The sequence below is a fragment of the Ambystoma mexicanum genome, chromosome 3p, assembly GCF_040938575.1.
Source record: "Ambystoma mexicanum isolate Mex_15411 chromosome 3p, UKY_AmexF1_1, whole genome shotgun sequence".
NCBI classification, from domain to species: Eukaryota; Metazoa; Chordata; class Amphibia; order Caudata; family Ambystomatidae; genus Ambystoma; species Ambystoma mexicanum.
Genome location: NC_090925.1, coordinates 499,791,044 through 499,805,886, shown reverse-complemented (window position 1 = coordinate 499,805,886; position 14,843 = coordinate 499,791,044). Strand labels below are relative to the sequence as shown.

The 14,843-nt window shown below is 46.3% G+C and overlaps 1 protein-coding gene across 4 annotated transcripts in view; it reads left to right on the top strand.

Moving 5' to 3' along the window:
* The window catches only part of BCAS4 (breast carcinoma amplified sequence 4), a 963,459-nt gene that overhangs the window by 161,922 nt on the left and 786,694 nt on the right, over positions 1 to 14,843 (top strand). For all 4 annotated transcript variants that reach the window (XM_069651167.1, XM_069651165.1, XM_069651166.1 and 1 more), the window contains exon 2: positions 10,504 to 10,575. In XM_069651167.1, the coding sequence (XP_069507268.1) occupies positions 10,504 to 10,575 (72 nt within the window). The remainder of the gene's footprint in view (positions 1 to 10,503; positions 10,576 to 14,843) is intronic.

Genomic DNA, 14,843 nt, shown 5'->3' with positions numbered 1-14,843 from the left:
CAGCAGGAGGGCGACCAGTTCCTAGCTATGCTACTCACCGGTCCCCGATGCCAGCAGACCCAGGCTTCTCCACGTCAGTTTCAGTAGCTGGCAGGTTCAGAAGAGCAGGGAACGTCTCGTCGTCGTGTTGAGTCTGCAGCAGCAGAGTTGAGTAAAAGACGTCCCAAACGAAGAAACCGCACAGTTAATTACCACAGCAGGGCAATGGAGCGGCCGTGTGTATCTGAGCCAAATGTACACTACTCACTTCAGACCTGGGAACGCCAAGTGTACGAAGCGTGTGAGAGTGACAAGGACTCGAAATACTACACAACCTGGCGGCGGTTACAGAGCAAGACTCCTGTGTAGGCTGGTCAGTCAGCTGGATGGCCCAGAGACGCTTCCGAAGGCTTACTAGCAGGAGATGGTGAAGATGCTGAGAATAGCTGTTCCCGCTATTCCAAGGGTCGAAGTACCAGTACAGGCCTTCTGGTTCGATCAAAGGTGAAAAGAGTTTCACAAGGCGACAGCAGTGCAGAGGAGCAGTCCTTCAGCGGGTCACCAGCGATTCCTCGGTTCAGCCTCTTGGTTGCAGGATACTTGGCTCCTGTATTCCTTCGTTCGTGAGAACTCAGGAGATCGACATGGTAGTGGTGTTTCAACCCCCCTCTTATCCACGGTTCTCTTCGCGCCAAAACGGAGGGGACCCAATGGGAGATCCGCTCATCAACACTCACACCATTCGTGGACCAATCACGGACCACGGTGGTCCCAGGCATTCACACCACCCTAGACTCTCTGGCACCCAGGATGTGTATTGGGACCAGACATCCCAGCCCACATCCTGGAGGCACACACAAGACATGTAGAAGCCCGCGAAAGCATCCGTCAAGGTGGAAGGGGTTCCCAGAGTACATTTGTTTAATGTTCAGCACTGCTGATGACATTATGAGTTCTCCCTGAGTTTTTTCATAAATGTGTCCATATGCCAAACATGTTCTTATGGGGCAGATCCAATGCAAGTTTGTCCCCTATGGATTGCATAATTGTCGTAACGACTATTGAGCAGATTGAGCTTTAGACCCCTCTGAAATGGTGGGCTATGTCGACTTGACCTGGCAGACCTACAGAGCAGTGGTAGGAGAGAACAGACACGGGCATTTAAACAGTGCCTGCGTCTGCACAGTTAACAAATGCCCGGCAATTACTAATGACAAGAATGTCATTGGTTGTACCTGCATTTGTATGCATACATTTTCGGGAAATTGAAATGGTGAAGGCATGTTAGTATTTTCATGTCAGGGGAGTGATTGGAAGGGTAGGTGGGGGACAGGAGACACATAGCTCTTCTTATGTATGGTTTCAGGCGTGAAGGAGAGAGATGCACTAGAATAGTGTCATTAGAACGTGCAAAGAAGTTAGATGCCCCCACAGAAATAACTTTGCCCCTCTGGCACAGTCTCTGAAGTCTGCCCCTCTCCCAACAGTTGAAATATTGCCCTGCATGTGGTTGCACGTGCAGGAACAGCACCAAGTGAATCACTTGTTGAAATTATGCCATTCAAAAGCAGCTGCTCGCAGAACACCTGGCAGCCCAGAGACGCTTCAAAAGATGGATCCCACCAATGATGGTGGTGTGCCTGCCGGCACTCAAGGCTCCACGTATGAAGGAAACCTTATCATCGCTTAAGTCCATCATGAATGACGAGGTGGCTGGACCAAAACCCTGGGTGCACAGTCCACATGAACAGCCTACGGATCTCTGCTGTCTTCAACACAGCCGTGCCAGTAAATGTCCTGCCAATATTAAAATCCAGACACATACCTCCAGGTACTCAATTACAGCACAAGAAGGTACCGATATTCGCACGTGGAATCAAAACTCCATTCCGCGTAAAGGAGTGTTCATTTGGTCAATCACACACTGGTCCGCCAGCATAACAGAAATCGTATCCATTGCCGAAGGTGGCTCGGGCATACTATTAGGGTTTATGATCGCTGAGGAACTAGATGGGATTCACTTCATCTTTCAGCTGCATGCCCCAGAGCAAGAGGACCAACTGGTTGAATTCAAGTCACCTAAGAGTCTGCCTAAAAGGTAAACCTGTCAAACTATATGTCGCCAATTACATCCAACCATTCCGTCTTTGCCATCAGCAGAAAGTTGAGGAAGATCTTGACAGATTTAAAGTGGCTGGTATCACTGAGAAGGTCTCTGGCCACTCTGTGGATCTCCCCTATTGTGACACTATGTAACGTGGATAAGTGCACATCTGCCTAGATCTGCATCTCCCCAAGAAAGCCATTCACCGGAAATACCATATCACGCCTACCATTGCCAACAGTCACAGACTTGACAGGCGCTCATGTATTACTGAAACTCAAGCTAGGGTGACTACTATCAAGTAAAACTCAACAGCAGCTTGACGGCCGTCACCACATCCACCAGTCATGTAGGACTCTGATGCTACAAGTGACTAAACGTTGGCACCTTGCAGAGGTATTTTAGAACTCTGTAACCTCAATGGGACGGTGGGGGTCCTCAACAGCTGTTCTGCTACTATGGACAAACATTTCCAGAGGCTGTGTGCTGTATTCAAACGCATTTGAGAGTGTTGTCTCTTCACCGAGAAAAATGTGAATACTTCAAACCGATACTGGAATTTTTCTGTTATGTCTTTGATGGCAGTGCTATCAAATTCGCTGAAAAGAAGGTTAAACAAGTCGAGTCTGCTCCATCACTACAAACAGTTTCCAAACTATGCAGTTTTCTTAGTATGGGTAACTACTGTGGACAATTCATTCCAAAGTTAGCAACTAGTACCTCACCAAGGCTAGCTCGAGATGGGAGTGGACAGAGGGCCATCAAGCAGCCTTCCAAGACACCATAGCTCTCTACCATGTGACACAACTATTGCCTACTTAGCTCTGAGAAAACAGACTGAACTGCTGGTTAATGCCAGCACTTGTAGCCTTGAGGCAGTGCTTGCACAAACCAATAAAGGGAACTGCCACAGCATAAGTTGAAAAGTTGAACTGAACTACTCATGGAACTGAGAAAGACTAATGACACCAAGTTGCATTACAAGCCACCGAATCAGGAATCTGAAAGGACATTTTATAAGAACCTGCACACCAGATTCCTGATTTCCGAACATGATATGATATGATAGGTTATTTATAACGCGCTTAATACCCAGAGGTTTCTAAGCGCGGACCCGGGGATCGAACCTGTGTTGCTCCGTGTCGTCTTGCTTCCAAGGCGAGCACGTTGCCCCTGAACTATCTTCCCAAGACTTCCCAGTCATTATGATGGTAGAAAAACTGTCCAATCTGCAGAAGAGGCAGGCATATTGCGAACTCTGAGTACATTACTAAGTGATTCTACTGCCCAGGAAGGTTATCAGGGACCCCTGCAGAGAAAAGAAATGGCTAAGAGAGAAGGTGTGGTTCCCCATATTGATTAGCAAGTGAAACACTGGCATCTGGATACAGCATGCGCCGGGCAGCAGGATACCATAATCCACCTCCACTCATCTCTGCAAATCCAGGGAACAGTATTGTGGGACAAAGTAAGTGCCGTATTCTGTTCCCTTCCTAACATATGGTGCCTGCTAGCCCTTGTTACCAACTTTTCACAATTGATCAAGGTGGAAATAGTACTCGCTATTACTCCCAAACTTCATCCTAGCAACCCGGGAGATACCACGCAAACTAAAGACTGGCAACGGCCCCCATTTCAAGACAAGGAATTCCACGACTACGATGTGTACCTAAGGATCCATCAGACGAACCCCCCCTCTGCCCCCCCAGATGGCCACAAGCCCACTGCAATGCTAAGTGCTTCATGCTCACTCTGAATGAAGTGACACGCATTGCCACTGATAGGCATACCGACCGGGAGTGTCAAATCTACAGATTTCAATGCAGCTACTGCACCACTCCACACTCTTCCACCGGGTGCCCGCCTGCCACGCTGCTGAATGGCTGCCCCATTAACACAAGCAGCCTGACTCAATGGGCATGGGCACCTCCTGGACACTCACAAACATCGACTGTGAACAAGCCGGAGCTAATCGCCACCAGTCCCATGACCACATGAATGCAGATAGACATGCAAAAGCACCGAGCATCGAAGTAGGCAACCTAGTGCATGTCAAGCAGAGACATGCATGTGAGAAGTTAAGCCTCACTATTCAAAGCCACTCCGCTCGATGGGTCCCAGTCCCACAGATGAGAGGCACTAGTGAAAGCACCCAACAAGGAAGCTGATTTACAAGGAATAGGATGCGCTTCAAGACACTGTGCGGACAACTGTGGCAAACCTACAGCAGCACCTCAAGAACAACCTCAAGACACCGATGTCTAGGATTGTCAAGCAGATGACTTCCAAACTATTCCACAGGACACCTCAAATCAAAGCTACAACGGAAGCACCGAGGCACAACCTGAGGTATAGCTGCCATTCCCCGTCCAAGCTAAAAACTATGACCTCAGCTGGTCAAAAAGAACTGCCTCTGGACTTTACACTTCACTTGTTTATTTAAATCTGTCTAGGAATGTTATGTACGACTGGCTTACCATGACTCTTTCAAGCCTCTGTGGACTGTAGAGGCAACTAGGGCACACGCATGCATGCTGATATTAGCTGGGGAGTTACACATCACCACTCATATTTAACAAAAAGCCTGACTCCATATTTAACAGGGAGTCTCCTGATAAAAGAGTGAACGGAGCACTGTGCCCTGTCTTCTCATTGTGCCGAGTATCCTCATTTACAACAAAATGCAGCTATCGCTTGAACCCTAGCATTGCTCATGTGGATATATAACGACCATGAAGGCAGAGGCGTCACTAAGGGGAGAGAGTTCTGGTAACATGGCCGGCACCCACAAATCTAGCAAACCAGAGCTGTCATTCTTGCAAAACTAATTAGTCATTACCAAGAGCACTAACTTTCTGCTACTGTTGCTGAGACAAGTCCTTCCATTCCACCAGGGCTGGCTGAAGGTGTGTCGCAGCCCGTGGGGGCCCATTTCAACATGTTTGGGGGCTCCCATGTCTAGAGCAGGGAAGAACAGTGTGAACCCCCTGTGTGGTGCATACATTATAATGGAGACAAAAAATACAGCAGAGGGTTAATAGCTAAAGATTATCAAGGGGGAGTCTGCCAGCAGGGAGCTGAAACAAAAGCTATTGATTGTTCTTTGCCAACAAGGGGTAAATGCAAAAAAAACTGGAGAATAAAGGCAATGAAGTGATGAGACGATGCTGGATACCACAGAGGCCTGATCGAGGTGAGGGCCTTGTGGTGCCAGCAAAGGCAGCCTGTAACGTGTTCACTGCAAAGCACATATTTAATGGGTTATTGCCAAGTAATTTACGCAGGACAAACAAAATCTCCAGAGCATCTGAAATAAAGAAACTAATCTCCCCATGAACTTCATAAACTCACACCACAGCAGCCTGGCCCTGAAAGAGCTCCTTTTGCTCCAGAGAAGCAAGCAAACAGATTAAAAATTCTACCCGCAGGATAACGACTGGCTTATCTATGCAAGCAAGTTGGCCTCACAGCATACCTGCCTACATTTGAAAATTTCAATTCCTGAGATGTATGCCCCGCCCACAGCCACACAAGACTCTGCCCATTTGTACACTGCTTCCGCCCACACGCCACGCCCACCTGTCAGTGGAATGCCCTCTTATATCGAATCCTGCACTTTGGGCAGATATTTGAAAAGTAATGCAGGGAAATGAGCTATTATCTAGAACAGCTTAAGGTCTGCCAACTGAAACACGAGTGGGCAAAATAAAGCATGCCAATTTCTTCACACGTTCTACTTCTATCACCTCGTAAAAAGAACACCAAAATTCCTGAGATTCCAGGGTCTTTCCCGGAGACCCAGGGAAATGGTTAAAATTCCTGAGTCTCTGGCAAAAATCCGGAGGTTAGGCAGGTATGGCTCACAGATGTGCCCACTCGAACACGCTTATTTCATGAAGTGCAAATCTAGCTGCCCAATCCAAGTTCTGCCAGAAGCACCTTGGTGGAAAACGATTACATGTTTAGGCCCACACTTTAGAAAGTACCTGAAACCTACATATTCCAGGAGCCTTTTGAAACTGACATCGTCGTTGGGGTCATACAGCCCCGTTTCTTGGTCCGGGCAGGGCGGGCAACCGCCCGGGGCATTAGAGCTAAATAGCTCAGGAGGTGAGCGCAGTCAGGGGCCCACCGAGAAAGCTGCCGGACATCAGATGAAGCAGCCTGCTTCGCCAGTGAGCGCTGCTTTGCAATGTACAGCTTGCTGCTCTCTGCAGACTTTGGGATGACACGCAAACAAAGGCATGCATATTCCAAACGCAGCGTGTGAGATGCTCCGGAGTCACACACCCTGTGCCTCTCATTCTTTGTGCTGACAGCCGTGCAAGTGGGCTAATTTATAAGTGATGGCTCACTTAACAAGCCATTGTTTTTACACAGTATCTGCTTAACATTTAATGTTAAGAACTAAAGATGTGGCATTTGTATTCAGCATGCTAGACAAGCTGACCAAACCCATGCATTCTTCCAAGAGAATTTTTGTGCCCTACATAAAAGTTTTAAACTGTTGTCTTTATTGTCATGTCTCTTTATTTGACACACCAACACTTTTTGTTATATATATTACTTTTTAGTTACATATGGTGCATCCTTGGGAAGGTTAACTCTAATTTTCTTGCTTAAGTAATCTAGTGGCTGCTTTGGGACATGAACTAAATGGTATGCTCAGCAGCAAAGGGTTTTTCATTGTCTGAACAAGCCAGCCACTGCCTAGCCAGGACTTCAGATGCCAACTCAATGTCACTTGGCATCTTCATTGTGAGTCACCGTGCAGACAGTAGTCCATGGCAAATCTTTGCAGTCAAATGTGTGCATCAATGATTTGTGCGCTGCACAAGTCGCCACCCTGTTGGTTAATGGTGTGTATGTGGTGCTCCCTTAAGTAACAGCACATATACCTGTTTTTGTCTGATGTGCCCAATGTCCATACAAGAGCACACTGTGATGTTTTCTATATGTGACTCTGACGAGCACGCCATACTGCGCCCACACTTAAACACATAAAGCAATCAAAGAAGTTGCCTCAAATTGTAAAACCACTAGGCCAAACTCCCTTTCTACACTGCCACACCATGATTTTCACTAGTTGCAGGCCATCACTAATAAGAGATGCTAATGCCAGCTCTGTTAGATAAAGCATTGGCCTGTCCTTTTTTGCTGAAATAACCCCTGAGGCCGGTGAAATAGTGAGGCAGTAGTGACTGAGCAACTCTGTACCCTTTACCTCACATTAGAAGCCGGTTTTCTTTACAACGCTTCATCAACTTATTATGTACCCCATTTGAGTGGCTGATGTTGCAGCCATTTTATACTCGCATCCAAAAATGTAAGCTGTCTAAATGAGCATTATGGTTCATGGTTACAAACATTTTAATGTTAGGGTGAGTATTGTGAACCGTGATGCGAGCACCAAGTCATGCATCAGTTATGAATTTAGAGATTCACACATACAATCCTTTTATTACAGACTTGTTTATGAAATGTGTAGATCTCTGATCACGTTACAGTCCTGAAATGCTGTGATTCTAATGCAAAGCATTCATGAATCCTCATTGATGCCATTTGTCCCCTTCCGACTCTCAGAGAGGTAATTTGGAAGAGTACAATAAGAGTGTACCAGACTGTCCATCTTTAGAATGATAACCTTCTATCAGAAAATAATTAATATGGTTAGACTAGTATTGCCCCTTGCGAAATACAAGTGAGTTGGTACGAAGAGAACACCTGCAACACAAGGCCAGGTCAGTGAGCCCTCAGACCCCGGTAGGCTTTTCAACCACAGATTAGAATTTTTCTGTAAAGTACTTGAATTACAATGTAATGAACCTAGCTTCATTTATATAGCAATTATTTATTCATATTGAGGAGGGGTTTTGTCACACGACAGAGGTGTCGTTTGAGAATGACGTGTGCCAGGCTGGGTAAGGGGGGGCGCATTCTGATGTTTCCCCCTGGGCACCAATTTGGCTAGAAACTGCCCTGGGGTCATAAACCCCCCTCCCCCACACCTGAAGGCACCCTCCAGTAATGAGTCATCCCTACCACTTGCGCACATTAGCCTACTTATCCAGATCAACCAATCCTGCACTCTAGCCATTAAAGGGAATGAATGACCTGCTCTGCCCTCAATCGTAGGTTGCTTACCTGTACTACGGCAAGATAATCAAATATCTGTTTTATTAAGGATCTCTCTCTCTCTCCCGACATGACAAGCAGAGTCACGGCTGAGATGGTGAACGGGCATACAAACAATATCATTTGCCAATGTACCTGTCCATGTACTTCCGTGTACCCTGCTGCAGGGGCGTCATTTAGGGGTTTCCAGGGGTCGCAACTGCAACAGCTGAGGTCTCTCTTGCTACCCCAAAAACATTTTTATTTAAACTTCTTTTTTTTTCTTCCATTGAAGCTCGTTGGCTGTGGCCAGTGCCATGTGGCTCTTTGTTTCTGGAGTGGTTGGCTATCTTCTACAGAAGAATAGGAGTAACAAATAATTAGTCTTTCAGGAATTCTATACAATAATTGCTAGACTTCTTAAAGGTTTATTTCAGGCACACTTCAGGGGTGATTCACTGATTAGTCTGTTCTTAAACACCTCAAATTCACAATGCAGACAAAAACTTCCAAAAAGCATTTGGAGTAGAATAAGCGTCAATTTTGGACCATGGCCTCATCATGAATTGGGTGGTATCCCGGCTGTAATACTGACCAACTGTAATAAACTTAGCACCCAACAGTCCGGCGGTGTAACCGCCGGATCACAGGTTGGGTGTTAATGGTAAATCCCCAATCCCCATTGGGTCCAATGGGGCATTATCAGCGCTAATAGTGCGGGATAATACAGCTGGTGGTATACCGCTGAAAACAGGGCGCAAAATGGGATTTTAACCTCCAGAAAAAAGCTGAAGGTAAAACCGCCCATTTAGCACCTAAGTCGTGATAGGGCTAGCCCTTAAATGCAGTGGTAATGCCGTTACCACCACATTTAAGAACTACAGCCCAACTCGTGATGAGGCCCTATGTATTTTGCTTTTCGCAAGTTGCAGTTACAGCATGTATTTTTCTGCTGTTGCCTCTGTTGCAATCATCACAAGACATTCCAACTCGATATCCTTGTTGACTTCACAAAATCCCTGCGCCTAAAAGCTTATGTACAGTGTAGAAATGTTTGACCATAGCACATTAAGAGGCCCTTGATGTCGTTGTGCCACAAATAATGCTTTGTTGTAATGTGTCTATCTTTCCTACATCCATGGCATGCTGTTCAGGATGTTTGTTTGCATGTATGAGGTAGCAAGTGCCCACAGTACGGGGTGCCGTGTGAGTGTGCTGCTTTCCCTGCGCTACTCTAAATTCTTTAATACATAGATATGAACCCTCCCAATAGTATGTATTTTGTGAACCATTGAAGCCTGAAGAGTAGATCCACGTAGGTTTGATTGATATGTGGCCAACTTTGCACCAGACCTGCAGATGAACTGGCCTGCTGTTAAATCTCACTTGCCAGTTTAATGGTATCCACTACAGAGTGTAATTTGCTTTCTGACTTTGAGAACATTCAGACATGTAATTGCTCATTTTACTATAGCCAGTAAGATAGCCATAGCTGGTAAAATAGCTCAGTGGGTTAAGCGCTCACTGCTGCGATGTGGGGTGGATCTGCAGGTTGCAGGTTGGTGTTCCGGCAAGGCTAACTCAGCCTGTCATCCTTCTGAGGTTGATAAATGAGTACCAACACAGGTTGGGTGATATTATATGTAGATTTGTTCTATATAGAGCACTTAAGTGTAAGTGCTATATAATAACACATCATTATCATTTGGCCTTGGGAGTCTGCTTGCATGCACAGGCATTTGGTAAAATGGGCCTATACACACTGATATTAACGATACACATGGTGATCCATTCTTGCATGAAATGAATATCACATTACAGTGATATCGGGAACCATTTTTATCGGAGTGTACTTAGGAACAATGCTATCTGATGCGACTTCCTGTTTTGTAAAGGGGTGAAAAGTCATACGCCATCGCTTCCCATGATTTCATTTTGGGTGGGGTCAGATGACATCACTTCCTGTGATGTCATCAGAGGGCAAGGGTCGTGTAATGTCACATCCGCTACACCTAGCATTTTGGTGAAATGACGTCCCTGCCCTGCTGGACTGCATGCATTATAGCATAGACATCTTTATTGGTGGTCGTTGTGTGTGATTCCATATGTTTCAGTGACCTATGGCGTTGACTACTTAGCTCGATTGCTAGTCAAATTTAAAACTCCTTTACGATCAGGGAGAAATTAACTGGCGGTTTTTTTCCTATGTTTGATATATTTGTATCAATAAGGGAACGATATAACAAATTGTGCTAGAGCGTTCTACTGCAGAAGGGTTGCCTTAACAGCTGCGTTATCTTCTTCAGGTGAAAGAACTGGAAGAAACCATTGAGGAGATGCTAATGAGGCTGGATGAGTTCTGTGGAATGACAGACATGGTATGTTCAAAGGTTCTTAATGCAAATTCGCTTAAAGCTTATGTAAACTATTTGTAAAATATATTTAACATGTTGCTTTAGGCAAAAAACAGCATTTTAAAAATAGAGCCTGCCACTGCACTTTCAGGAAGTGTTCCGAGATGCTCTGCGGCAAGTGTTCGAGTTCAGGCTCCCATGTCAGAGGAGCGTCGGGCACGCGCAGCTGATGCTGCTGGCTGAGTCGGCCATCTTGGAAGCTTGCCCTCTGCTGGGAAGGTTTCACAGAGCAGCCACGCTCTTACCACAAGGTGGCACTCGCGTACATGATTCTGCTGGAGAGTTCCAAAAGGAATTTGTTACTCAAAACCTAGCGAGAAAATTGAAATGATGTAACTGCTCAACGATAGTTTATTCAGGCACTCGAAAGAAAATTAATTGAACATGTTATGTATGTTTTTGAGATTTTGTTCAATGTTTCACAGTATTGCCATTCTGAGATAATAATGTGTGGCCACTGAATCGCAGTTTACCCACTTCACCAAATGGGTGGGATCTTGAGCAAATCATTTTATATGTCCATCAATTCTTATTGTTACAAGGCTAAGCGTTGGCTTTACAATTGGTTTGAACTACAGCTCCCATCAGCCCCAGCCAGCATACTTGATGGGGAAGCATCATGGGAGTCCAAGTCCAAAACATCTGGCCTGCTGCAGAATTCAGTCTCAGAAAGAAGACTCTGCTTTTTGCAGAGGGACGAGGACTAGAGGGCCGGAGGAGCGGAAGGAAAAGTGGACTGGGTGGAGTGTGGAACTTGGGAAACCCGGCAGTAACGCTACACAGCAGCGCAGCTGTCTGTTCACGGTGCTTTGGGGGATTCCTCCTGTGCTAAAGGAAGCTGGGAGTGAATGCTTGAGCTTGACTAAATGCCCCGTGAGTACCACCTTAGTAGGAGTTGTTGACAGCCTAATGTGGAGTGCCACTGGTAGTTGTAGCTAGCCACTCCTCCTCCCTTCATAAAGACTTAACATAAGGTGACCAGGCGAGTCCTGCTTTGCCGCAGATGACTTATCCAGCATTTGAAGTGTTCGTGAATAATTTCACTTTCTGGAGGACTACTGGCCCCACAAGGCTGTGCAACCGTGTGGGTGGTTCCATAGAGGCTCCCGGACCCTATTCTCCTTAATCACCTTCTGGACTCGAAGTAAGAATGCGGCTCACTTTAACATCGGGCATGCCAGCCCGCAGTACAATTATGCGAGTGAGTGTCGGGGGCTCAAGTTACCATGGAGATGCCTCCATTATTTGTTCCACTCCCAGAAGGAGTCGTGTCAAACTCCTCGCCCCAGGTAATGTGGATATCCGCAAATTTTGCAATGGGTCTATCTTGGCCTTTCGGGCTCAGGTCGGGAACCCACCCCAGGTTCTACCTGAGGAGGGGACCTCGGGCCGGGGGAACCGACCTGAGCTTATTAAAAAAGGCCCCAATATTCAGGCTGAGCCTGCAACAGAGGTCGCTTTGAACTCACAGCCTCTGGTGGGCTCCGGGAAGCAGTGCTCCATATCTGACACAGCTTTCTTAGAATCTTTACCTGTGTCGGGTGCAGTGGCCCAAGGTCCTGTTGAACTTATGGATAGTGATTCTAAATTGGGGGACATTGCGGTGATTGATTTGGAGCCTAATGATTCTGTTTTCTCTGACAATCTCTTACCGGAGAACCTTTCAGCGTCACCAGTAATGTTCTCAGAGAGTTCGAGAAGTGACCCTCACTCGATTAGTAGTGACCAGGGTGGGTCAAGGGGCTCTTCTTGTTCTGCAAGTGAGCCTTTACCTCCACCTCCGCAAGGGAAAGTGAGCAATGTGTTAACCCATAATCAAAGCATGAATACATCTGTTATGGTAATCCAAATGGAGAATGATTGGGGAATTGCCTTACATGCGATGAATCTCGCATTATCTACAATGTCTAGAGCCCTCGAAGCATGTGAACAGAAATTAATTTGGCAGGAGGGCTGTAGGAGACAATAATGAAAGGGCAATTCACCAACGACAAATTCTTAGCTAAAATATGGGAGAAATGCGGGTCACCAGAAGTGTTGAAGCCACCTATGAATAATGTAGCTGCGCAGACAGAGAATGATGTTGAGCCGGGTATACGAGTGGGGGGTGTCACAAATGTGATCCCAATACCAAAGGTGGTGGAATCGGTGATCCCGTGTTTTGTGGAAGTCTTCTATGAAAATTCAAAAGGTGGGGGTGGTCACAGGGTGGAGGGGGTTGATTGTGTAAAGCCTCCACCCGCTATAGTGGAAGAAATGGTGGTGGAGAAACCAAACCCTAATATGGTAGATGTAGTGCCTCTGGGGGAAAAGCAAACAAAGAACCCAGAGACTCCTGTATTAAAACCCATCAAATTGGCTGCAAAAAAGCTCCCAAAGAATCAACAATTACCCAAGTCGGTGGGGAAATCTTCAGTCAAACACTTCTTCAAGGTTATCTCGGTTCCCAAGCGTACGACCTTGGCAGCCTCTGAGGCTATCAAACAAAAATACATATCCCGAGCCCTGGATAAAAGAAAAGGGGCACTTAGCTCTACCCCCGCCAGCCCTTAGAGTACCCCCCTTTGGATAACCTTGTAGAGGAAGTGTCAAAGACACGTGATGGTCCTGAGCAGGCGCCACCCCAGCAGAAATCCAAAACAGTCATAAACCACCCGAAAGACACTGTAAATGAGGGGGGGAGCATCCCTAAGGTTGACCAGTATCAGGCAGAGATCAGGAAAGCGGTGGATGAGAATATGTCAAAGACTCGTCCTACTCCTCTTCCGCCCCCTGTTAAACCGTCTGGTCTTAACCAGTCCGTCTTGACACATAAAGAAAAAGCCACAGCCGGCTTGGATAGTGAGGTCCAAGCCGTATCTTTCTGTCCAAACAGTGACTCCCGGGTAAATCCAATGCAGGCGAAGGATTCTCGGAGGGCCCCCCAATAGAGTGGTGAAGTGGAGGGTCCGCATACAGTAGATTCTGAGAGCCACCCGATAGGGGCCAGGGTCCTGATTGACAACACTGGAGATTTAACACAGATAACAGGGCCAATCATCTCTTTAATAGAGCAGGCTTTGAAGAAGATGCAGAGCCCGAATATGCATTTGGAAGAGGTGCCCCCTGAGAGTAATAGCAATCACCCTAAGGGTAAGCAACACAAGTCCCCAGTGAGAAACAGGATGGTAGAGTTTCCCCTGCTTTTTTCATGTAGAAGACCACCCTGCACACAATATGATCTCAACAGGTGAGCGATCTTAGCAATCTTCTCAGAGATCCCCAATTTACAAGATGTGGTTTCTGCTGACTTGTCCCAAGTAGAATTCTTAAACACATCTAATTTGAATGCAGTAATCCTGTGGGTAAAATCAAGGGTCGTCCAGAATGTAATTTGGCAAGAAAGAGAGGAGTTGTTCGCCTTAGGGTTCGTTCTCGAGCCTTTAAGTGATAGAGCATTAACTCCCCAGCAATCGCCCCGGTATCCCAATGATGTGAGGAGTGAGATTGTGAGAAATCCCAACGAGCAACTGCACCGTGAGGTCCATTCGCATGGTGGAAGGCCTGGTACAAATATGATGAAGTAATATGCGAATGGGGGGAGGGAGGTGCAGATGTCATTGGCTAGTTGGAACACCAGGGGATTCTCGCACCTTTTGAATAGTGACCAGAATGATTTGAATAAATATGACATTGTCTTTTTACAAGAGACCTGGCTCACGGATGCGCCTCTTTGGGATGACCACAAAATCCTCCTAAACCCAGCTGTGAAACCAGCCTTGGGACGCCCAATGTCAGGGTTGGTCATAGCGGTTAAAAAGGGGAGTGGTATGACAACTGAGCTCTGGGCAATGCCTAACAGTTATGTTATTGGGCAAGCTAATGGCTGGGTCAGAAGTGTACGCCTTGTTAAATATATACTGGAACCCAATTGCTATGTCGGACGACACCTTTTTCAATGACTTAAATAACATCCTTGACCTAGTGGTCATGAACCCCAGGATAACCGGCCTGGTCTTAGCGGGTGATTTAAACCTAAAGTGCATGAGCAAAGGTACATGTAAAAATAAAAAGAGATGGACAAGATGGGACTCTCTTGTTAAAGCCAGAGGGTTGGTTATGCTCAATGGAGCCTTTAAAGCAGATATTCCGCCAGTTCCGACATGGCAAAAAGGGGCCACTGAGTCAATCATAGATTTTATCTATGTGAATAAGGGTCTCTGGCCAGCAGTAGTCCAATTTTTATGTCACAA